Consider the following 26,441-nt stretch of genomic DNA (forward strand, 5'->3'; position numbering starts at 1 on the left):
AAGGCGTAACCAAAAGAAGTGCCATTCTGTCATTGTACATTTTTTTCTGATCGCATTCGCCATGCAGGATTAATAATTTATTATTTTAACAGATTGGACTTTGACAATCAAAATTTAATAGGCAAAAATCCATTACAGTTCTGGGGCCTTCACAGGGTGTCATGACAACCACGCCATGACACCTTGCTACTTCATTTCGGCGGGACCATTTTTGGAGACAGAGGGAGCCCCATCACTCTTTCAGGGCCATTTAAATGCCACTGTCATAATTGACAGAGGCATTTACATGGTTAATGGCCATGTTGTAGTTATCGAAGGTAGCAAAATGGTTAATGTCAATTTATTACACTGTTTCTCTGCTCTTTTTTGTATAATACAGATTTCTGTAGATACTTTGATATTACCTTCTTTGAAGACTACTTGGCCTCTCCATCAAGCATGGTATAAAAGTATCTGCAGAAACACACATAATATGTACATATCTGTAGATAGATATATATTTAAATAAGCAGAGGCATGTTATATTGGGATTCTAAGGAATGTAAGAGAACAGAGTAGTAGGTAGTAGAATAACATCAATTTTCTCTATATTGATGTTAGGTCAAAGACCTGATTGCCCCAGCTATCTCTGGAGTAGGTTTCCCAGGTGTAGTATGCCACAAATCCTTGGGACAGATTCAGTCCTGTGTTCAGTGCATCAAAGATGATTGTAAATTTGTATTCCTGTACCTTCCTCTGTCTTTGGGATTTGAAGTCTTCTTTTAACATAACAGCCCTCATATATTTTAAATTGTGTTGTTCGACACAAAGATGTTTAGCACCGGTAAATGTGTTTTTTGGTCTTGAACTGTATGGCGATGAGAACTTATCCTTGATTTAAGTTTCTGTCCGACTGCTCAACCTAAAGACCCCCAATAGAGTATTTAGTGCACAAGATTGGATATAGAAAATGTGAATGTCTGAGGAGTCTTAGTCCTGTAGTGTGTTATTGAATCATTTTGATTGCAACTGTGTGTCAATAAATACACAGCATTGTGTCAAGCATTGATTTGAAGGAATGCTGCCATCCAATAGGTGGTGCTGTAGAGGTATTGCTCCATCTTCCTTATTTGCATATTTCCCAGAGGAGCATGGATGGTCTTATAAGTCTCTTCACTTACCGTCTTGGTGCTCTCCCTAAGGAGAGATGATACCCTTCCCGACCCACATCACAGGCCTCTCACTAGCCAAGCCAGGGTCCTACTGCACACTGATGAGGGGCAAACCCCCCAGAAATAGCTGTCTGTGTATGGATTTTAGTTTGGTTTTCAATTCCCAAACCTTGCTCTACAGACCTGTATAAAGGGTCAAGGATTGATTGGAAGGAATGCTGCCATCCAATAGGTGGCGCTGCAGCGTTATTGTTCCATCTTTCTTATTTGTAACTAAATATATATACACATAAACATGTGGGGTTACCCAAAAGAAACGGGAATTAATTTATTAAGAATAATCTATGTGTTCATTTCGAAACGTCAGTCTCTGAAACAATACATTTATCCAAACATTTTTTCCACTGCTCAAAGCATTTTTTAGACTCGTCGTTATTGATGTCTTTTAGTGCCGTTTTTGTTTCACTTCTTTAATATCATCAAAACGCTTTTCTTTGAGGACTCCTTTAACCCGAAAAAAGAAAGCTGCATGGAACAAGATCGGGTGAATAGGGAGGTCGAGGCAAGGGTGTCCTGCCATTTTTCTCAGTATAGTGTGATGCAACCTTTTTTAAAAAAAATTAAAATAAAGACTTTGGTTGACTGTTTCACCCCGCGTTACGAATTCTGAGTGCATTATCCCTTTCCCATCAAAGAAACAAATGAGCATTATTTTTACCCTTAACTTCACTTGTATGAATCAGCCTTCACAAAATAGGCAAAAAACTAAAAAGCTTCTTGAACAAAAAAAATTACTGGAGCCGAATGCAACCTTCCCCAACAATGTTTGTGTAACACTTTAGAAGGGTTCCGCAGATAATAACCTAGAAAGAGAAGCCCTTACTGGTAATGTCCCAACCACCAGAAGAAAATTCCTGTACCTTTTCGGTACCCATATAAAATTCCAATTCCAAAAATGTTAGTACACTGTGTAAAATGAAAATATACATACAGAAAAAAAAATACAATTATTTGGAAATCGCATATAACCATGTTTGATCCACAATAGAACATAAAACACACATCAGAAGTTGAAATTGAGATCTTTTTCTAATTCATAAAAAAAGTAACCCCTTTTAGAAATTGATGGCAGCAACACAGCTCAAAAAAGATGGGCCAGGGCAATGTCTACCATTGTGTAGCATCGCCTGTTCTTTTTACAGCAGTCTGTTAACATCTGCGAAGTCAGGAGACCAATTGCTAGAGTTTTGGGAGAGGAATGCTGTCCCAATCTTGTCTGATGCAGGATTCCAGCTGCTCAACAGTTCTGGGTCGTCTTTTTTCATTTCATAATGCACCAAATGTTTTCTATTGGTGAACCTTCTGGACTGCATACTATTGTGATGGATGCAATATGTGGTTTAGCAGTGTCTTGCGGAAATATGCAAGATCTTCCCTGAAAGAAACGTCTGGATGGCAGCATCTGTTCTATGCTTTATATATGCTTAGAATTGATAGTTCCTTTCAGTATGTGTAAAGTGCCCTTCCCATAGGCACAAATGCAACCCTATATGATCAGTGATGCAGACTTTTGAACGGTGCGCTGACACAAGCTAAATAGTTCCTCCCCTCTGGTGTCCGCTGGACACAGCATCTGTGGTTTCCAAGAAGAATTTCAAATTTTGATTCATCTGACCACAGTAAATCTGCAATCAAAAGATACAGATTAGAAAATGAAATGTTTCACTATCTAAAGGGGTTGTGCCAAGATGTAATCCCTTCAAATGCCCTATTAAAGCATATGAATGCCAGAGCGGGTCCCTTGGTTGTGATTCCACCCTATGTCCCAGAACAAGCCGTTGTCTTATCTCAAGAGAGTCATTCATGTGAATGGCTGTCCTGTAATAGTAAATTTCCTCCACAGGGAGATGTCAGGCTGTCTGTGGATTGCCCCGACAAAATTCGTTTTTGCCAGGGGTACCGGCAGCAGAACCCAGGTCGATTGAGCCCCCTAGGAGTTGTGTATCTTGGCACAACCCTTCTAAAACTGACATAGTAACTATCTTGCTACAGTTGCAGACCATAGGAATGTATGTTGCCTGCACAGTGCACAACACTATGTCATCCCATGTATTTCTTACTGATAAAGATTTGCTGAAAAGATCTCAATGATCTGTTTTATGTCAATCCACAAATCAGCCATTAAAAGTTGTGGCAGTGCATTTTGTACTGTAATTGTTTGGAGATCAGTATGCACTGCTATATTCCATTAAAAAAATGGAAACATAATAGAATGGAATAAAACTGAAAGAATTCAATTTTTTTCAAACCCATTGAAATCACTGGGAAAAAACTGAAAAGTTTAATCCCATTTCAGTTCTGTTTTTCTGCTCCACAATCGGAACAGAGAGACGGAAAGCCCTAACTAACACGGATGTGAATTAGCCTTTAGTCTTGTGATGTAAGACCAATACTAATTTGAAAGGTTGGTACATAAAAAGAAAATGCTGTGAATAAAGGATATGTGTAAATTGGTTAACAAACATATGGCTAAGAAACAAAGGGTGGTTATTAATGGAACATACTCCAACTAAGTCACAGTAACCACTGGGGAACAGAGGACAGTATTGGGTGCTCTTCTTTTTAACATGTTCATAAATGACCGTGTAAAGGAGGTGGAATTTCAATTTTTGAAGATGATGGTAAACTCTGTAAAGTAGTCAACACAGAGAAGGTTTGGGGGAATTGCAGACTCGGGTGAAGACCTAACAGAGTTTAATGTGGATAATTGTAAGCTGATGCACTTGAGCCAAATAAGCTAAATGTATTTATATTTCTGGAAAAAACTGTTGTTGGATAATAAACTTAGTGCCTCTGAGGTCCCTAAACTAATGCCCACTTAGTGTTTTCTTGAAGGATATAGTGTACCAAGACAAGATGCAAAATGTGAATCGTCTATAAAATTGTATCAACAAGGGGGTGCTGATAAAGCCTTGGCTTTGACCACAAAAAATTGCCATAGAACAATGAAATTTCACAGTTAATTTAATCTAGATAGTCCCCTCAGATATCAATGTACTTCTGACTGTAGTGTTGCAACTTCTTCAACCCTTCATTTGAACAGCAAACCAGGCATCAACTGCTGCAATTGCATCAGAAATGGAGACTAATTTGTTTGCCTTGAGGTGTTTCCTCAAATTAGAAAAACAGATGATAGTCTGGAGGTTCCAAATCAGGTGAATAAGGAGGATGATCCAGCACCTCAAAGCCCAGGTCAGACAGTTTGCTCCGGGTAATGGTTGTTGCGTGGCATGAGGATTTTGTTGTGCAAGAACGTCACCTACTTTGGATCAACTTTCCATGCTTTCTTGACTCCTAAGCCTCCTTCAGGTTATCCAGAAGTGATGTGTAATACACAGACATGATAGTAGACTCCTTTGGATGGTAGTCCACATGCAGTATGCTATTTCCATCTCAGAAGATAAATTAAACCTAGATGACAACTTCTACCCTCTGAGCTTCTTTGGACGCTAGGAATCACTGTCTTCGTTTTTGTGAGTGCTCTTTCGATTCAAGAGCATGCATAAAAATCCTCATCTGATCCATCATCACCAATCAAGACAGGAAAGCATCAGCATCCTGTCAAAAGTGCTGCAGAATTCCCCGGGAGGCTTGCACTTGGGCACACTTTTAATTTGCTAAGAAATATTTTGGGACCCACTTGCAGACACCTTACTCATGTCTAGGTGATGGTGAACTATGGACCCAACACTTTCTCTGGAAATGTTCAGATCCTTGGATATCGTCTTAGTAGAAATTCAACAGTCTTCCAGAATTATGTCAAGGATGTCTTCTGTGGTTTCAGTAACGGTCATTACTGGAGGTCTTCCGAAACAGTCGTCATTGTCCGTTTTGAAGTGGCTAGTTTTTAAATTTGGCAGCCCAATTTTTCACTGTGGAGTACAGAGGGCACTTGTCTTCTAATGTTGTACCATGTCAGCATGAATGTATTTGGCTGATATCTAGAGATGAGCGAGCATACTCTGTAAGGCGATATACTCGGGAGGGCAACACTTTTTTCGAGTACCTGCTGGTTCGTCCCTGAAGATTCGGGGGGGGGGCGTGGTGGTGAGCGGGGGGTTGCGGAGGGGATCAGGAGAGAGAGGGATCTCTTTCACTCTCTTCCCCGCTGCCCCGCGGCGCCCCCGACCCCGCGGCGCCCCCGAATCTTTAGGGACGAGCCAGCAGGTATTCGAAAAAGGCGATGCTCTCTCTCGAGTATATCGCCTTACCGAGTACGCTCGCTCATCTCTACTGATATATCCCATTCAGAAATTGACACTACACCACTGCTCTGCTTTTCTTTGCAGTAAAATCTGCTGCACATTCTGCCATGTTGTCTTCAAACTTGTATAACATAAGAATGGCACATGAGATCATGCCAAGATTTGCTCACAAAGTATTGCAAATATTGAGCTTTTATTTTATATAACTCTCATTGATGTGAAAATGAAGATCACAAAGTCAAGGTTAAACCCAAAGCCCAGTTTGTTACTTCCCATCTGCTGTTACAATTCACTGCATGACAAAACATCCTTTGCATTTTTTCTAGAATGTTATAAACTGTATAGTCGTACTCCTTTATCCATTTTTGTCTATTATACCAGTTTTTACATTCTTGTCTATCCTGGTACCTAAATTGTCATTTAGTAATGAGATACATTTGGCTTAAAATATTCGTAATCCATTATTACACTATAATATCCTAAAGTCATTGTAAAACATCGTACAATGGATTGTAGATAAGCACATTACATGAAAAGGACGTCTATATAATTTTACCTACATTTATTGCGGACGCTTAGAAAACATCACAGGGTTTCTCAGCTTAAAATGAGGTCATATTAGCCTTTGTAAAGAAATTGGAGCCTTGATAAAGATCTCCCTATTTTTTTTTAGTAGAGTTAATTGAATTAGACATTGTCACTTCAAAACAAGAAATTTGGCAGGGTAATAACTCGATAACATTGCGTTAAACACTAAAGTAATCATTAATTCTCATCCAAGACTCTTCTATTACATACAATGTATTCTCTTTTTTCTTTGCCAAAGGGTATTTCTTTTGCCTCACTGGATAGACTATTATTGGCACATTGTAATACAGCGTATTCTACCTTGTTTAACTTGATTTATAAAAGTTTAAGTTGAAACACAGTGTTGGTAAACAGCATAGGGGCTCTTTAACATGAGCGTATACCGGCCGCGTTTTCACACCTGGCCGATATATGCTGTCCATCTGATACATTGGTTTACAATGCAATAGTTCAGATTGGCGTATTCTCGTGGCGTAAAAGCACCAACCAGCCAAGATGGCACATATGGTGCGCATTCCGGTCGGGCGTTTTTACGCCAGCCAGAAAAGATAGTTCAGGAATTATATTCTGGCCAAAATACCGTGGCGGCTCTCATAGACTCCTATGGGAGCCTATGGGCTCTGCCAGAGAAGGGAGGTGGGAGGAAGTTTAGAATCATATCTTCTAAACTCCCACCCCCTTTCCTCCTCCTTTTCACCCCCTGCCGGCTGTTTGCAGTGGGAGGGGCGGGATGGGAGCTAGTTGCTAAGCTCCCACCCTGTCCCTCCCATTACTGGCAGCCAACAATGGGCAGAGAGGGGACGGGAGCTTAGCACACTAGCTCCCACTCCGTCGCTCCCCCTCCCTTTGCCGAGAGCCAGTAAGGGGGCAGAAAGGGGGAGGCAGTTTAGCAGAGCTAAACGGTCTCCCTCCACCCGATGGCATGCAGGGCTCGGCGTGTACTCGCCACACCCGGGCCATCTGAACAGGCTCACAAATGGGAGATTTGTGCACCCATTCAAGCAATTTTCGGTCACACTGTGGCCATGACAAGGCCGACTGAAAATTTCCTACACCTGTGGGAAAGAGCCCTAAGGGTAGTTTTACATGGTCAGATTTTCTGCCAGTTAACAAGCATTTATTAATAATATAGCATCTTGATTGGTGCTCGTTATTGTCATTTACATGCAGCAGATCATAGCTAGTATAGTATTTCCCCATACAATTTGCAACATATGCTCTGCTTATATAAAAAGATGTGCTTCCTACGAGTGCACGTTTGTTAACCACATAAATTATGTGATCAACCAACAAACAAGTGATTGCTCGTTTGTTAACTAATTGCAGACATGTTTACACAGACCAATCATCAGAATCAATCACTGGCCCATGTAAAAGAGCCTTAGGCCTTATTCACATGGCCGGTGGCGTTTTTATGTGCGCCCACCGGCGGTGTAAAAACGCGTGATCGGGCGCATAAATCTAACATTTGAGCAACTGTTTAGATGGCACAGGCCCGGGCGCATATACACTGAGCCTGCTTTGTCGTCTGGCGGGGGGAGACAGTTTAGCTCTGCTGCTAAACTCCCTCTCTCCTCCCTTCTCCAGTAGCTGTAATTGGCTCCCATAGGAGTCTATGGCAGCGGACATTTTCCTGCCAGGAAAGATTGTTCCAGGACTATCTTTCCTGCGCGACGTAAAAGCTTCTGGTGTCATATTGGCCGGCCAGGCGCTTTTCTGCTGTGGGTATATGCCTGTGTGATCTCATGCAAATTGGACAAAGGGGGACATTATTTCTGAAAAGGGGGTATTAGTGAATGGTGACTAAAAGGGTAGTATTACTGAGTGGAGGCAGGAGGGGATATTGGGTGTACTTTTACTGTGTGAGGTTCACTATAAGCAGCACTTACTGTGTGTGGCCTACAGAGCGCACAAAAATGTGAATAGTATTACTATGTGGGGTACCACAGGTGGCATTATTACTATCTTGGGTGCTATAGAAGGGGTATTGTGTAAAGGTGTAGATAGTGTAGGGAGAGTGTTGGAAAAGAAAGGAGTCAAAGGTGTCTGTGCGTCAAATTTTGCAGAGATGACTTGTGGCTGGGAGAAGTTGTCATGGCGGTCTGGGTCGGTTACAGAGGAAACTGGAAACTGAACAACTCCAGTCAGAGAGGGCATCACCTGTGATCACTGAATATAAAGGTACTGAAATCACTTATATGGTCTGCAAAGCACCTGTGTAGAGCTGGTATCTACCATTATATGGTCATTGTATACACCATTACAGATTTGCTGCTGCATGTGTTGTGACACACTGCAAAGGGGTCCACTGAGCCTCTGTCACCTAAGGGCCTGCATAAACCTGGAGCTGGCCTTGCATTTGTTGAATAAACAGGTTACTATACCTAGAGCTGTAAGAGCCATCACCAGCTAGTATCTATATATGTACAGGTGCATTAAGGTGTAAGAGGTATAGGGAATACAGTGGGATGAAGGGAAATGTAGAAGAGCAGTAGACAGAGAAGAATTATATTAGGGAATGTGGTAGGCTTACCTAAAGAGGCAATAAGTCAGTTCCTGAGAGCCCATGGCTCTTCTGTCAGTTACATGCAAAGGCAAAAAAAGAAAGATAACAGTGATACTTTCTCCTCAAATGCAATTAAGTGACATAAATCAAGTATATCACAGCTATTGTAGTTAGTGAGAGGCCAATGAGCATTATTATTCAGGTTTAAATATATCCTATAGAGTAAATGCTTTTGGTAATGACTGATGCAATAAAAGCAATTTATCAATCTGTTCAGTTTTCAATGCATAATCTGTTGAGGGTATTTGAAGACTAGAGTTGCGAAACGCTAGTGTAGACTATGGACAGACCTCCTAAAATCTAATTTTATAGCTGCATCTTTTGCGAGGGATTGTGGCTTCATACAACAAGAGGACAGTAGAAGACTTGCTAATTACATTGCATTAGTAATTTGTCAACATACACAAAATCCACTGCCCTGCATTTATTATATATAATCTGGCCAACTGCTTTAAAGTGGAATCCCCATCTGAGACTTTAATGCCATGTCCACAAGATATGCCATGAATGTCTGATAGGTCTGGGTCCCAGTGGTTGGACCTACATCTATTGCTATTTCTGGTCCTTCTGCTCTCGGCACAGGTGAATGAGGTGGGTAAGAGTGGCCAGAACCTATGGAAACCATCAAGTGAAGTCAATATAAGTTACAGAAATAGTGTAGTACAGTGAGCTGTGGAAGTAGCATTGCTAGCTAGCTTGTTGTGCTATGCTTTTTCCGCAACTCCCATTAATTTTAAACAACGTAGCACAACCTTCACAGCCATTTTCTATGAGTCCCAACAAACCCCAGCCACCAGTTTCAGATGACTCAGGGCAATTGGGGAGAAAACAAGGAATAGGTCTGAGTTTCAGTGGTGAGACCTGTATGTATTAGACTTTCATAGCATATTCTGTGAATATACTATTGAACTCTCATATGGAAATATCCCTTTAATTCTGACAAAATACATACCCGTAGACTTTTGTTTTGAAAAGAATGGAGGTGTTTTATCTAAATCAGTGGTAGACTGGAAACTCCGCTTAGTGTTACGTGTGCTGCTGGGATCTGTAGTTCTAAGCTTCCTAGTAGCACAGCCCTAACAGGCTTAATTGATTGAGCTGGCTGGGTGTGGTGCTTCCTGCTAGCCAATCTCCTGTGTCTGTGCTCACATATAAACCCAGCTCCTGGTGAGTCTCTGTCTGGTGTTCAGGGTGAGCAGTCATGAATCCTTGTCTGTTGAAGTTTGCTGTGTGTTCTGTGTCTTCCTGGTTCATGTCCGTTTGTTCGTTTATATTCTGTCAGTTTAGGTCAGCTTGCTGTGTGACCTGCTATCTGTGTCCTGTCCTGTTGCAGCGTTCTGTGTGAATTCTGTTCGGTTCTGCTGGACTCCTGGTTAGTGTAGAGACTAGCGGTATAACCAGGAGCTGGGAAGTTTGGCCCGCTAGCTTCCACGTTTTGTACAAAATGTCAACTAATACCTGGTATTTATATTCAGTTTCCTATCTGTTACCAGTGGTTGCATTTTGTCTGCTATATGCTGTGTATTCTGGCTCTGTGTATCCTGTTGTTCTGTCCCTGTCATGTGGCATGTGAATGCATCCTGTTCTGGTGCGTGGTTCCTAGGATCAGCTAGGGCCCAGATCCGAAGACCACTGGGCTGCCCTTATTGGGGCAATGTCCCTGCTTAGGTAGGGCCAGATCAACCTCCCCAGTAGCACAGGGTCAGTTGTCTGAAAGCCGTGTGCACCCGTGTGCATACCCAGTCCCCATTTGGTCATGATCGTGTGGGCCTCTTGCTTAGTTTGCCCACAGGATCGTAACACTTAGCTGGACACACACATGAAATATTGGCTGAACGCTCGTTGGTCCAGCAGCTATTTTTCTCGATTCCACCATGAACATGCATGCTCAGATCAGCTAAGCATACATGTTTATTTCATTTGAGAGTCCAGTCTGACAGCACGTTCTCTTCTACAGGAACAAAGGATCCAAGTTGACATTAAATGTGCATGATTCTCCTTTCTTCAGACATCCACTGTGGGGGAAGATTGCTGGCTAATATTGCTGAAATCAGCCGGTTGTCCAATTTTTGTCTCATGTGAATGCCCATCTTTACTCTTCATAAAAAAGTTTTTACAGCAGCTGAAGTGGTTGTCCATTTAAAAAAAAATGGTTAAGGGGAGGAGGGGAACTGTATAAAATAATAAAAGACCTGTAGGTAGCATCAAACAGGTGGTGGCAGAACAACATGGGTTTAAGAGGTAAACACAGTGGGGCTTATTTAATCTACAAAATCTGATACTTTTCCACTGCAAATTACACCAGAAATCTGTTTTACATGATTTGTGCAACATTTACTATGTATTTTTAGACACTTTCATGGTCTTTTGTCTACGGTAGTACATAAAAGGGACATGGCCTAATTTGCACTAAAAATTGTGCCAAAAGTTTGGCACACTTTTTGGAGCAAACTAAGCCAACTAATAGGTGATCTAAACTTATGCCCTGTTTAGGTGTACAATGTTACCCTCTGAACAACAAGCAATAGAGCATTGCATAGCAGCATCGTTCCTGTGCATACTGAATTTTTCCCTAGAGGTGGTAGTCCGTGGTTTACGATCGACTTCCTTGGGTGATTTGTTTTTTTTTTTAACCATGCCCAATAAGACAAACCATGCAAAATATAGCGGCTGTTTACATGCATTTCCGGCTGTTCAACCCCCAGTGAGCTGTTCCCATCAAGGTTCCTGAGGTGTTCTCCTGGACATACCCATTTTGTCATGAGTGCTTTTTTTTTAATAATGCTCATCTTTTCATGATTTTGAGTATTTTTACAGTACTGCAATTACAGATAACATTTCAAGCTAACTGAAAAAAGAGTTATCTTATCAAGAGTCAATCTAAAGTACATCATTATTATTTTTATGAGTGCAGTTTCTTTTTTTTAATTATAAAAATTTTTTTTAGAAAAAATTTTGTGGGGAAAAAGGTGTTTTAGCAAGTAATATCCGGGGAGCTTGTTTGGATTAAAGATGGAAGGAAAAGAAATGTGGCCCATTGCAGTTCATCTTTTCGCAAAACCCCTATTTCTTTGTTATGGTTAGACTTCATTTGTTTGTTTTTTTGGGTCACATAAAAGTTTAGTTTCCATCGTTTTTCCATTCAGTTCATTTTACCAAGTACTGTACATCACATATTATTTAACGATACTTTCTTTTTTTCAGTTAATACAGACATGTCAACTTGCATGATTACTTTTCACACCACTCAGGTTCACAATGGATATGTCATCACACTGCACTAGTTTTCAAATTCAATTTCATATATAAAAGAATGGCTTCAACAGTTTGGTCAAATTTCAACAAATTTGAGATAACAAGCAATCAAATCAAATAAATTTTGTTCTTTCCACTTCTGAGACGACAATTTTATCATAAATGCCAGCGGTTGCATTGTATGTCAGAATGCTTCACCAACCATTTTTCATCACAAATACATGAAAATGTATCTGAAAGGAAAACGTACGAAAGAAAAAGAGAAAATAACAACATCAACTGAAACATGTTTAATTCCGTAGAACCAAGACAAAATCCATCATTCAAAATCAACCCACAGTCATTTGAATCAGAAGAGTTCCTCTCTCTCCAATCTTGCTTTACTTTTAGAGAGAGAGTTCAATTGGAATCAGCAGTTAAGAGAGCACATTTTCAAAGCACAGAAACTCAACTTGACTTCATCAGTGTAAAATCATATCATTATAGTTCATGCAGAAGCAAAACCTCAGATGTTTGAGAGTGTTAATTCCTGATCAGTCGCCAATCATGCTCCATTCGACCTCATCATCATTTTGTCTTTCGAATTCTAGGTATGTCTTTGAAGAAGACATTGAAAAACCAGAAGTGTGTCAAACTTTAGAAAATAATACAATTCAAAAGGAAGAAATGCTGGAGAGGCTATAGTTATATGACAACCTAAGTGGTATATTTCCCTTTGCTAGTCACCCAGAAGCTTTCCATGACAGCGCAATATGATACATCCTTGGGATTAGAAAGTGGTCCATCAAGCTTGTTTACATGTTTACATGTTTCTAACACAAGATGATGGACCACTTTCTAATCCCAAGGATGTATCATATTGTGCTGTCATGGTAAGGTACCGGTCCTCTGAAAGAAGTGCATTTACAACTTTTCAGCAGTATGAATTAAAATCTGCATATATTTTAGTAGAATCGGATGGCCATAAAATTGTCAATGACCAAAAATGTATCGTGTTTGAGAACAAGCTAAGCTGGTTAATAAAGCTAGTAAAATGGAAAGATGGAGATGGATGTAATCAAACAATAGAAAAAATCAGCAGTGAGAAGAAAGGAAAATGCAGAAGTGGACATAATACTCTCCTCTGGAATACTGTCAGATTCAGTGGATGTACTGTAGATCCACTTTGCTACAAACTGGTTTGTTTCAGGACCAAATACTAATGTGACACTTGAGAAACCCAGGTCTGCACCCTTTTACCTCACCAATCGGGATGTGGACTTCATTGTGGGGTCCCCAAACATTTACTCTGGAAGTGGTCGTAGTAATGCGGTAGGGTTGCAACAGTTCTGGGATTGCTGCCATGCTGATAGTCTGATGCAGGTTTTTTATGTGTTTCACCATCTTCTGGCCCTGGTGGGTGTGGTATTAGGTGAGACGTGTTTAACCACACCTGTGGGTAATTGTCAGGGCTATTTAGTCTGGCTGATGCTGGACTGAATTGCCATTGAATCTTCAGTTTAGCTCTGACTGTGGTCTCATTAAGAGTTTGGTCCTGGACGTATCGTTTGCCTGCTGAATCTCAAAGCTAAGTTTGTGTTTTGTTTTTTTTTTGGTGTTTTTTATGTTATTCCCCTGTCCCTCATAGGGTTAACTAAGGACCGAGGTGTGAGGTCAGGTACGTCCTTGTTAGGGAAAACTGCATGCGTTTAGGCAGATCCCCATCCCTGAGGTTATTTAGATAGGAAAAGAGTTCCCATGTTTTAGTTTATTATTGTTTTGACGCAGGTTGTGTGTTTGTGTGAGATCTGTGGGTTATGGTTCCAGCACGTCCTGAGTGGATGTGGCAGGTAGCTGATGCTACTATAGACCAAGGTGTAGTACCTGAGGGTGCGAACAGAGGCCTAGTCAGACAGCCTGAGTTGGAGCAGGCAGCACAACCTCAGGACAAGAAACAAGCCACACAGAATGAGTTGAGCAAGGCACAATAAGCCAGACTACAGGCAACCGAAACATGGTCCATACAACAAACCAAGGTCAGGAGTTGAGAATTCAATTAAGTCAAGAATAGAGGATGTCCAGAACTGGAGAATTGGAACACATTTTAGAGCACCCTAAGCAGGACCAAAGGACCACAAACTCAACCACACTATATTAGGAGGAGGATGCCTGTGTCAGAACCGGCAGCTCTCGGGGCCTCTGTGCCCACATTGCCAGTCCTACCACCCGGGTTGCAGGAGTGCGGTGCAGGGGAGCCCCGGTTCTAGTGATATCCCCTGGCCGCTGTAACTCTGGTCGCCGCCGGGTTGCTAAGGATGCAGCAGGTGCCGCCCCTCGGTGCGTCCCCATTTCCATGACTACAAGGCATGCTTCCTCGGCATCCGTCTGCTCAGCTAAGCTGTGGGCGGTGTTCCAAGCATCTCCTTGATTGGGTCCTGCTGCTGTCAGGCTCCCTGCCCCAATCAGCTGCTGGGGCGGTAGTTCTGACAGCATTTAAATGTGTTTGTTTCCTTCCTGTATTGTCAGTGTTAGTTTGGTCTTCCAGCTGCACCTGCGTATTGTTTGACTCCTGTTGTGACCCAGGCTTTCTGGACTTGACTTCGTTTTTGCCTGACCCCTTTGTACCATGTACCCTCCTATTGCAGACACGGATAGTCTGACCATTCTACTGTTTGTTTATCTCCAGTGTCTGTTTGTCTCTCCCGTGTCCTGCTTCCCTAGTGAGTGTAGGGACCGCCGCCCAGTTGTCACCCTGGGGGTTAGCCCAGGGGGGCAAGTAGGTAGGGACAGGGGTTGTGGGTTTTCTCAGGGACTTCCATTATCCCGGACCCTGTCCTGACAGCCTGATATAGCCAGAGATCCCTAATGATTGGCACGGTAAGACCTTGCAACCATGTAGGATGCCCTGTTTCTACTGCAAAAGATACAATACACAATTCTGGAAAAAGTAACACAGCATAAAGCAATTTCTTCCTGTACTACAGCCAGGTAGTATGGCAGTTACCCAATGGGAACTTCTTATAGTCAATAGGTTCCTTTGGCCATGACCTATCGCTCTCATTCATGATCCTATTTGTTCCGCTCTTATGACGGAGTTGTACATTGGAAGCCATAATGACAATATGAATGAAGCATATTTTTTACCTTTTATGACTGATTATACTGTTATTGGGTTACATACAGTATATATGTTAAAATGAAACAGATTTTAAAAACTTTTGAGTTTTATGTAAAAAACTTACCAATTCAAATCCTTATTTGATGGAAGTTGTCGGATTTCACCAATCACTGGTATGGATGCATGGATATGTTTACAGTTTCTCTATTTTGACAAAATTGGTTGAAACACATAACAATTCTGTTATACACGTTATTCAGGTTTTCAAGAAATGGTTCAGTGTTCATTATTTCTTGACAGCTGCTTGCTTCCATCACAGTTGACATAGAAATATAATTTGTATTGACGCACGAAACTCAATTTCCTAATCTTCTTTCTTTGTCCAGCTCTGTGTTATCCTCACTTTACGTATCTCGCTGTAAAAGTTTACTGGGAAAGCAATTAATTTCATCATCTGGTGGTCCAAACTTTCACAGCCGACCAATTTTTAACCATTGTAACTACAGAGAAAAATACTACAAATCTACAAAAGGAAAATTTATAGTATGGTAATAATATATATAAATATTTTCATGCATTAGCAGGCAGTGGAGTTTCATTATGTTTCTTCTCTGTGGAGTCCATGCTATTAGAAAATTGTATCTAACACAAAAAAACAATCTTGGATATAAATACAAATACACTGCAGGAACATTTATGTAGCCCACTGTCAATGCTAAAGACCATGTAAAATACAACCGCTCATGAGTCATGACCCCAAGCAACAGGTAATAGTCCAATGACACAAATCGGGGTCCAAGGAAAGCGCTGCAGATCCCGGGGAACTGATAACGACTTTAGAGAAACGTCTGTAAAATGGGAAGAGTTCATGGCTTGTGAAAATTTCTGAACCCCCTGTAGATTGCTGATGGTGGAATAGGTAACAAGTTTTTGGACCTGGGTAGAAGCCCATCGCCTTAAGCTTATTGCTGTAATCTAATTATCAAAGGATTACTGCAAAGCTACAAAAAATGTACTTGCTTGACTTTGATTCATGCTATATGCCCATAGACTAATGTTGCTGTGCAAGGCTCAGTTGCCCAGGATATAATACTGTAGGCAGAGACAAATGCAGCGGTACAAGGGCCTATCACTATACGCCCTGGGGCTAACACTGTATGACCGAGACACAAATGCTGCTATACTACATCCAATCTCTGGTAGCCAAGGGGTAATGCTGTATGCCCAGAGACTACTGATGTACAATGCCAAACTGCTGTATGCCCTAGGTTAATGATGTATGCCCAGGGAAAATTTCTGTTGTGCAAGGGTAATGCTGTATGTCTGAGGGGTAATGCTATACACCTAGGGACTAATGCTGCTATACTATGCCCAATTGCTTGCTTCCAAGGGGTAATTCTATATTTTCAGGGTCAAATGTAGCAAAGCGTAATCACTGTATGCCACTGGGTTTATGCAGTATGCCCATGATCAACTGCTTCTGTAAAAGGGTCATTCGTTGTAAGGCCAAGGGCAAATACTGCTGTATAAAGGTCAATTGCTGTATGCCCAGGGACTAATACTCATATGCAAAGCACAACTGCTGTATGCCAGAAGGGTAATACTGTATACTTATTGAAAAATGCTGCTATACAAGGCCCAATCGCTATATAGACACAAAGACACATTTTGCTATACAAGTTGCCACTCCCTGGATACACAGAGACAAATACTGCTATACAAGGCTCAATGGCTGTATGCTCCTGGGGTTCTGCGGTACGAACAAGGCCAATTCCTACCATACAAGAGTCAATCGCTATGCCCAGGAGGTAATGCTGTATGCACAGGGACAAGTGCTGCTATACAAGGGGCAATTGCTTATTAATGAAGGGATAATATTGCTTTACAAGGGGCAATTGCCTGTTGATAAGGGACAAATGCTGCAAGTCAAGTGGCAATTGCTCGATCCCCAGAGACAAATGCTGCTATACAAGAGGCTATCGCTCATTGCTAAGGGAATAATGCTGCTGCATGGGGACTAATCATTCGCTGACCAGGGACAAATGCTGCAAGTCAAGTGGCAATCACTCGATTTTTTTAGGGGAAAAAATGCTGTTTAACCATAGGCAATAGATCATTGCCAAGAGGGTACTGCTGCTGTACAATAGGCTAATCCTTGTTGTCTGGTGGGTTGCTGCATAAGAGACAATTGCTTGTTACCCAGAGACAAGTGCTGCTATACAAGTGTTAATTGCGTGTTGAACAGAAGCAAACTCTGCAACTCAAGTGGTAATTAGTCATTGCTAAGGGAGTAATGCTACTGTGCAAGGGAATATCGCTCATTTCCAAGAGGCTTTACCTATGGCACAAAGGGCAATCGCTCATTGACCAGGGACAAATGCTGGAAGTAAAGTGGCAACTGCTCATTGCCAGGGTGGTAATGCTGCTGTTCAAGGGGCAATTACTTGCTGCCAATGGGGTAGTGCTGCTTCACAAGGGGCGATTGCTCGTTGCCTAGGAAAAAGTGCTACAAGTCAAGTTATAATCACTTGATACCCAGGGAAGAGTGCTGTTGTTCAAGAGGCAATGGTTCATTGACCAGGGATAAATGCTACAATTCAAGTGGCAATCACTTGATCCCATAGCGACAATTGCTGCTATACAAAGAGTATAATGAAAACAAAGGTTTGGTACCGTGTTAGCCAGTAGAGCTTCTCCATTTTAGCCTGACGAAGAGTCCGAGAGGTTCGCAAGCTCGCTGTAACATCATGTATTTTTGTTAGCCATTAAAAGGTATCATATCTACAAGATTACGTGGTTTCTCTAGCTGGGAACAATCACATTTTGCTTTACAAGGAGTAATCGGCTGCTGACAAGGGGATAATGCTATTATACAAGGGGCAATAGCTTGTTGACAAGAGGGTATTGCTGTTGTACAACATTCAATCTTTCAATGCCATGGGGATAATGCTGCAAGGGGCAATCATTTGATGCCCAAGAACAAGTGCCGCTACACAGAGAAAAATTGCTTAATGCCAAGGGAGTAATGCTGCTCTAAGATGCAATCATTCATATCAAGGAGGTAATGTTGCCATAAGAGGGGCAATCGCTCATTGCTCATGGAGTAATGCTGCTGTAGATCACTCAATGACCTAGGACAACTGCTACAAGTCAAGTGGCAATTGCTTGATCCCTCTGCGACAAGTGCTGCTATACAAGGGGCATGTTAGGTTGTGCTTCTGGGACTTGTAGTACTCTGGGTTTCAGGAGCACATCTGCACAGGTGAGGGTTTATTGAGCTGGCTGGGTGTGGTGATTCTGGTCAGCAGATCCCCTGGGTTTGGGGGTGGATATATACACCAACCCTCTCTGCAAGAGGAAGCTGTATTTCTTCAGTCTTGTCTGCCTGTGTTTGTGTCATGTCAGCTTGCAGCTTGCTGTGTATGTAGTGTCTGGTCAGCTTGCAGCTTGCTGAGTGTTTGGTGTCCTGTGCTGCCTGTTTGTGCCTTGCTAGAGTAGGGACTGCAAGACATGAGGAGCCTTGGTCGCAGCCTTGCAGCTTAAGTTCATTGGCCAATGTATGACCTAATCCCTCGTTTTTATATTCAACTTTACCATCTGCTTTACCGAGTGAGTTTGTGCATTTGGTTTGTCCGTTCTTGTTCTGGTTTCGTGTACCACCTATTATGGTAGAGCCAGGGCTGAGGTTCCAGCGTAGGGCCGCCTTTATTGGGGAGATTGCTCTGCTTGTTAGGTAGGGTCTCGCCATCTTCCCTTCAGCACAGAGTCAGTTTCCCCTTCCGTGTTTTGTATGCCAGTTTTGTTGTTTTCCCCTCAGTCTGTCGGTATGTCAGTTGTTCCAATTCCCTGTCCTTCGGCCAGGTTTGTGTGGGCTTGGTGCTTGTTTGCCCACACGAACGTAACAGGGCAGTCGCTAGTTGTCAAGGGGGTAATGCTGCTTTACAAGAGGCAATCGCCCATTGCCAAGAGAATAATGCTGCTATACAAGGGGCGATCAATCGTTGACCAGGGACAAATGCTGCAAGCCAAGTGAAGTCACGTGGCAATCAAATGTTGCCAATGGAGTAATGGTATCTTACAATGAGCAATCATTCAGTGCCAAAGAGGTAGTGTTGCTGTACACGGGGACTTGTCAGTTGTCAGGGAACAAATGCTGCAAGTCCAGGAGACAATTGCTCAATACCCATGGACAAATGCTGGAAGTCAAGGGGCAATCTCTTGTTGCCAAGGAACTCATGAAAGTGTCCAAGGGGCAATCGCTCATTGACGAGGGACTAATAATGCTGTACAAGTAGGGTTGTCACCAGGCTGGTAAATTACCAACATGGCCAGCACTTTTAATGTGAGTCTAGCACCAGTAATAAACTCTGCAGAGCATGTACAACAGATACTGTACAGTTTATGTGCTGAGATGTAAGTTACATATGTCTCTAGGACAGCTCTATAGGGGGACTATATGCTGCTATAGAGTCAAATCACACTCTGAGCAAAGCCACACTCCAAATCATGTCCCTCTTTTACCTTAGCTGCTATTTCTTTGTGAGAAAGGTAGTAACCCTATGAATAAGTAACAATTGCTCATTGCCAAGGGGTTAGTGTTGCTGTACAGGGGCCAATCACTTATTGCCAAGTAGGTAATGCTACTGTACAAAGAACAATCACTCATGGCAAGGAAAAGATGCTGCAAGTCAACAGAATATTTTGCTCGATGCCCAAGGACAAGTGATGTTATACAAGGGTTATATGTTCAATGCTAGGGACAAGTGCTGATGTACAAGGGGTAATTGCCCATTGCCAAGGGAGTATGCTGCTGTACTGGTGGCAATTGCTTGTTGCCCAGAGACAAATGCTGCAAGTCAAGGGGCAATCACTTGATACCCAGGGACAAACGCTGGAAGATAAGGGGTAATTGATCACTGCAATAGAATAATGCTGCTGTACAAGCGCAATTGCTCATCGCCAAAGGCATAATCCTGCTTTAAAGGTTTAATCTCTTAATGCCCAGAGAAGTGTTGCTATGCAAGGGCAATAGCTCGTTCCCAAGGAAGCAATGCTACTGTACAAAGCGCAATTGTTCAATGAATAGGGAAAAATGCTGCTATACAAGAGGCAATTGCTCATTATCAAGAGAGTATACTGTTGTACAAGGGGCAATTACTTGTTGCCAAGGGAAAATTCTGCAAGTCAACGGCATCAATAACTCGTCACCAATGGGGGAATGCTGCTTTAAAGGGTTAATTGATGCCCAAGCACAATTGCTGCTGTACAAGGGACAATCGCTCATTGCCAAGAGGTTATGCTCCGGTACAAAGGACAATTACTTGATGCCCAAGGAAAAATGCAGATGTACAAGGGGCAATTACTCATTGCCAAAGGAGTATTGCTGCTGGCAATTGCTTGTTGCCAAAGGAAAAATTCTGCAAGTCAAGGGGCAACCAATCAATGCTCAGGGACAAATGTTAAAAGTCAAGGGCAAATTAGTTATTGCAAGGGGTTAATGCTGCTGTACAAGGAGCAATAGCTTCTTCCCAAGGTAATAATGCTTCTGTACAAGGGGCAATAGCTTGTTGCCAAAGGGATACTGCTGCTGTACAAGGGGCCATCACTTCTTGCCCAGGCACAACCAGTGTGATGCAAGGGCATAGAGAAAAAAAACTGAGCTGGCATCAATAGAGCTGCAACTAGGAATCACTAATGAGAGCTCCAGTTTGGGGTGACATGATAGGTCCTCTTCAAATACCATGAATGTGTCAAATAACAAGTAGCAACAAAAAAAAAGCATTTTCAGCATATCTAAAACTTTTCTGATTAGAGTAACAGATTTCAGAATCTGCTTAAATCCCAGTCAGATCTGCAGAATCACCTAGCAGATTGCTAGCAAATCCATACTATAAGAAGAGGAGCATAAGAGAAGTGGAAAACTTGTACTGCACAGAGTCACTGCTGCCATCAGAAGAAACTCTGGGACTTTGCTAGAACTCAGGACAGAAAAGAAAACTTTTGGCTTGTAGCAGCGATGCCCATAGTGCTGGAGACTGGGTGGGACACGTCCACTATGCCCCACCTCCTGGAGGATCAGGGTAGCAAATCTGGAATTTCCTTCTGCCACTCCTGCTGTAGAAATCACTTCAAGCTGCCTGGCAGTCAGAGGGACTGAGCTCCATTTCCGCTGTGTGTGAGCTGCAGCACAATAACAAGACAGTCCCTCCTCATCCTTTGCACATCCCTGCCCTCAGCCTGCAGTCCCACTCCCAGCACAGGACATCTAGGAGGCTGCAGCCGTGGACTGGATTCTTGCTAACAACTTTGGAGCCCCTTATGCCCCCTGCTGAGATGCCCATCTACCCCTCCCTGCCTGCTGTGGGACTTTGAAAGTTTGCAGTGAGCAGGGTGCCTGGGATGCGGATTGAGCCATCGGCTTCTCTGGGTCGGATGGGGATGAGGAGAGGAGGAAAGTTCTCTGGGATGGAGGGAACATGTGTGAGGGAATGGACTCTGCTGCTGCTTAAACACAAGGGGACACCAGGGTCTCACTTAATCTTTGTGGTGATTTTAATGCTTTGCTGTGTGAACTGTGGAAGTGGGCAAGAACTCAATCCTAGAGGAAGGAATGTATGCAAATCTCCAGGGTAAGAGCCTGTACCACTATATTGTACTCCATATGTTCTCTTCTGTATGAGCCATATGTGTTCCTTAAAGGGAAACTTGTATGTTATTGATGCAGTCACTTAAACCAATGCAGAAGTATTCAAGGTAACTGCAAAAACTGTCCTCAGTACTTTATAAGATCCTTTGAAAAAACTATTGACGAAGTTCTGTTGCTTCAACGGATAAAAAAAGATGTTGGTAACTTTGTATTAGTTGCATCCACAAAGCTATTGCAGAAGTATTATGTTCATTTGAAGGGAAACTCTGCAAAAACTGTTATAAGTATTTTATGGGTACATTGAAAACGATGGAGGAAGTTTTGTTACTTGGAAGGTAAAACAAAAGTTGTTGATAACTTTGAATTAGTTGCATCCACAAAGCTATTGCAGAAGTACTGTGTTCTTAGGGAAGCTCCAACCAAGTTGTTTTTATGACTGGCAAGTTTAGAAAAACATTTCAAAGATATTGTTACCTTGAAGCTAAATCCCTGCAGGACTGTTTAGAAGTTGTTGAAGTTGCATTGCATTAAAGGGAAACTGAGAAAGTTTACCATAATGTCTAACTTGTATGTAACTTCTAAAAATAGTTGCCTTTTTGCTAAGTAGTATTTCTGCCTTTCACTGTTGCATCACCACATCACATGTTAGGGAGAAGTGACCACAATAATACACTCAAGCTGAAGAGCCACAGCAGTGGTCATCTTGCTCTTGGATGCCACTGTGGCCAGAGCAGAAGACCTAGATGCCAATGAATAGTAAAATCAAAACCTACCTATAGATCAGACATTAAATGGAAGGTAGTGCTTGCTCAAAATCGTCTGGATTTGTGAAGTCTGAGAATATTCTGAACCTTCCTTCACCATATCCCCTCTTCAAGGTATTAGAGTAGTGCAGATTTATAGAATGGAGCCTGGTATATTAAGTAAGGATGTGGGGGTGGGGGAAGTGTTTGCATTCAATATTTTGAGCATTTCACTAAATAGCACACAGAAGCAATAAGAAGTGGCCAAAGCGAAGAATTTGAATAAGTCACACAGCATTAATAAGTTTCCAACAGGAGGGGCCCTAGGATTGCATAACTGGATTGATTGATTCAGTGTGTTCAACACGTCTAGGCAATAGCACTGACCACAGGAAGTCTGTATCTCCCACGCTAGCTGTGTGCTGCGCTGTTTAATGAAGAGTGACAATGAGCATGGCGAGAATGGATTTATCATTGACAGGGAGATAATGACTTAGAAAGTCATTTCAAAAATTACCGCCAAACAGCAGTCATTTCCAAATGATGTGAATTGCCATTTCCTTTAATTTTTTTTTATAATAACTAGCTGTGCCTGTGACTTTTCTAACAGTTAATTATGTGACTTCTCCTCAACACTTCAATTATATTGCAATATATTGCTTTGGGAAGGCAATAAATCTCAGCTAATGTGATGAATATATCCTTTACCTGAATTCTTTATGGATTCTGGAATGAAATCCTTGAAGGTATAATTGTAACAAGTGGCAGAACTTAATTAGGAGATTAATACTTAGATTTTTGCCTTAATAATTCACGTAGTGACAGTTTTTTTTCCTGTTGGGTATGGTTAAAAGAGTGAATGGAGAGGTCAGGCATAATTAGCAGCTTTGACATTTGTCTACCCCCATTCATATAGATGTTTTCCTTTCTCTAGACTATAACTTTTTTCACCCTGCCATGGCCTCTAGGCCAGAAATGCAGCGCCAATACTATCATGTGGTAAGATTGGTTGGCATTGTATACCCAAGACTACCAGCTGCAACTTATAATCAAAGCCTGTTGTATTATCAATGTCACAGTATTCATTACTACAAGGCTCGATGTCACTAGGTGACGTCCATTGCTCTAGGACATGCAGCCAGAGTGAAATTTTGGCTCCATCCAGCCTTATAGACAGGATCATTTAAGAAGTGACCATTAACAGGAATATCCTTCAGTTGCTCATAGTATATCTTCATCTGTGCCTTTTATACTGCAAAGATGCAAGTTTTTTTGCAAGGTCATGGATTTTTATGATTGAGGGAAAGGCTTGCCTGGTAAAATGCAGAAATTGTTGCTGACGTAAATATAATATTGCTAACCTTTGCGTTTGTGACTTTTTGGCCAGACATGGTGTGTAAGCATGGAGTCATTGTAAAAATGTAGTGGAAGCTTTAATGTCCTCGGGAGGGCCTGCTAAAGGGGAAATACAGAGTGTTAACAAAGTTATTGCTGCCTTTTCCTTACATTGTAGCAGTATACTGGCATTAACTGACAGGCCCAGCATGTTCACTTGTCAACCAGGGGAGTATTTCATCCCTTCTCATACAATGCAGGTTATTTAACTCTGGATTAATAAAAGAATTGCTACTCGTAAGTAATATTAAAGAAGTATTCCGGAACTTTAAAAGTTTTTCTATTGATGACCAACAGGTTTTCTTTTAATGACTGACAGTTCATCAGTAGATAAAAGGTGGGGACTCTTGAACCCCCACCTATCAGCTGATTCCCAGGGCCACTGCTATCAGCGCAGGAAGTAGAAAGCGCTCACCATAGCGCAGCAGTTCTGATTGGCTTCTATTGAATTCAGTGGGAACTGTGCTGTAGTACCAACCCAGGCTGCTACATTCTACTTCCTGCGCTGACCGCAGTGACAGCTGCCCCAGAAATCGGCTGATTGATGGGGATCTGAGTGGTGAGTCCTTATCAATTATCTATTTATGACCTGTCGGTCATCACTTGAAAAAGTTTTAAAAGTCCTGGAATTCCTCTTTAATCTAGTCTGTACTAAGGCAGTGGAGATTTACTAAGAAAATTGCTCCAGAACTGTAGCCAAAATTGTGCCAGAAAGGTGAAATAGAAGGTATGAGCCAAATTCATTATGCACTTTGGACATTTTTTTCACCTCCCTTGACAACTTTGGCAAGTGTCTGAAAATAAGAGGATGCATAAAATGAACCAGATTATTAACAGTATGTGTCATTTTGGCTCAAAATGCCGGTGTAAATTAATCCAACCAACAGGTGGCATAAGAAAGAAAAAAGTGTCTAACCTGTCTAGTAAGAAGCGCTAAAGTTACTACACAACATGAGCCATTGTGGTAAATGTGTTGCCTTTCTGGCTTCGTTTTACCCTATCTAAAATGTATTACAGAATGCGTAAATCCTTTCTCCATTGCGTCCAGTCTATATAAACAGTTTTGACACTTGACCATGCAATAACCAGTCAAGTTGTTTGCCCAAACATCAGGGACATAAATTTGATCTCATGGCCTCCAATGTAAAATCCCTAAAAGGGTCCCCCACATACCATGTGCCATTTATAATACTGTTGTCTTCTTATGCAGCTGTCCGCCAATTTTCTTTTTTAATGTGTGCCTCTTCATAGAATAGGGCATCAGACTATGCTTTCCTGCACAGCGAAAAAGGTAAACTGATGCTTTCCAGTTCAGCGAATGCCAAAAGGACACACTTTTGGCATCCATCAGGTAAATGAGACCCTGTGGATACATTTGACATATGCCTGGGAACTTTCCTGATGCATAAGCAGAATGGAGTGTATAAATACTATGTGAAAACACTTTTACTTGTATAGGGAGCATTGCCAATAAGAAGTATGTATTAGGGAATGCTGATATATCACTGTAGGTTTACCTAAGCCGTGTAAGACATTCCTTCTCATTCAGGCATACCTAAAGGGATTACAATATTAATGGCCTATTCTTAGGCTAGGCCGTCAATATCTGATTGGTGGAGACCCGACTTCTGGCACCCCTTCCAATTAGCTGACTGACGGGGTTACAGGGCTCTCTTCTGTTTACCAGGCAAGCCTTTCCCTCAATCAGATGTTGATGGCCCGTCTTAAGGCTAGGCCATCAATAATGTAATCCTGGAAAACTCCCCTAAATGAAAACCCTGGTTTTAAGCAATTTTCCACAGCATATAAAATATTGAATAATCCTATACTAAATTTGCAATAAATCTAAAGAAAAAATAGAGAACAGAACGCGTCCTTGAAGTCAAGTGGAAATCCACACCAATTGGCCAAAAATGAAAAGGTGCTCACCTTTTTGTGTTGTGTACAGATGTGTGCGGCCATAAACCAGGTGTGCTACGTTCATTGTAGACTGCTTTGGACGACTGTCAAGACTGGATGTACAGGTGGCCAACACCTCAGAACAAAGCAAGGATAATGTGTTACCCTCTAACATGGATCCAAAAAGTTATCTGAATCAAATTTCGCAACACCCCCCCCCCCCCCCCCCCATTCAAGTGAGATAGAACATCAGTGATGCTGTGTTGGGAGAAGAGACCTCAATACTTTCTCAAACTTCTGTGGTGCTTTTGGGGCACTTTCACATGCGATGAAATATTCCGCGGGATGCCACAGAAAAAAAACATGAAAATCTGCATATCTAATAAAAATAGCAGAATTCTGTTAGCAATTTTGGTGCAAAATCTGTATTTAGACCTGCGGATTTTGGTGCACATTTCGACAGTGGAATATTCAGCCGCATCTTGTGAATTATTCTGTCCCGTGTGAAAGCTCCATCATTATTGGTGGGGATTTCAGAAGTCTGACTTTGGGTGGTTTCACATCTGCGTTGAAAACTCCAGACTGAGCTTCTGTCGCAGATTCAGCTAAAAATACCAGAAGAAAAGGCACGGCATGCAGGGCTTTTTCTTCCATCCAGAAGTCTGACAGCTGGGCATAAAGTGTGCAGACCCCATTATAGTCAATGCACCCTCCCCTGTGCTGTTCTGTTCCGTCCAGAGATGGAACCCGTCAGCTGCAAGGATTCCCCTTTTCTGCTTTTTCAAGCGGAGCAGGAAAGTGGAATCCACAGTGCTGATGCGAAAGCTCTCTTTGAT

General features: G+C 42.0%; 1 protein-coding gene across 1 annotated transcript in view; it reads left to right on the forward strand.

Annotated features, from left to right (window-relative positions):
- The first annotated feature begins 21,071 nt into the window (after nt 1-21,071).
- SCARF2 (scavenger receptor class F member 2) overlaps nt 21,072-26,441 on the forward strand; it is a 181,941-nt gene continuing 176,571 nt past the window's right edge. The window contains exon 1 of the mRNA XM_066603670.1: nt 21,072-21,551. Within this exon, the coding sequence (XP_066459767.1) occupies nt 21,322-21,551 (230 nt within the window). The 5' untranslated portion in view covers nt 21,072-21,321. The remainder of the gene's footprint in view (nt 21,552-26,441) is intronic.

The sequence above is a fragment of the Eleutherodactylus coqui genome, chromosome 5 (assembly GCF_035609145.1).
Source record: "Eleutherodactylus coqui strain aEleCoq1 chromosome 5, aEleCoq1.hap1, whole genome shotgun sequence".
In the NCBI taxonomy this organism is placed as follows: domain Eukaryota; kingdom Metazoa; phylum Chordata; class Amphibia; order Anura; family Eleutherodactylidae; genus Eleutherodactylus; species Eleutherodactylus coqui.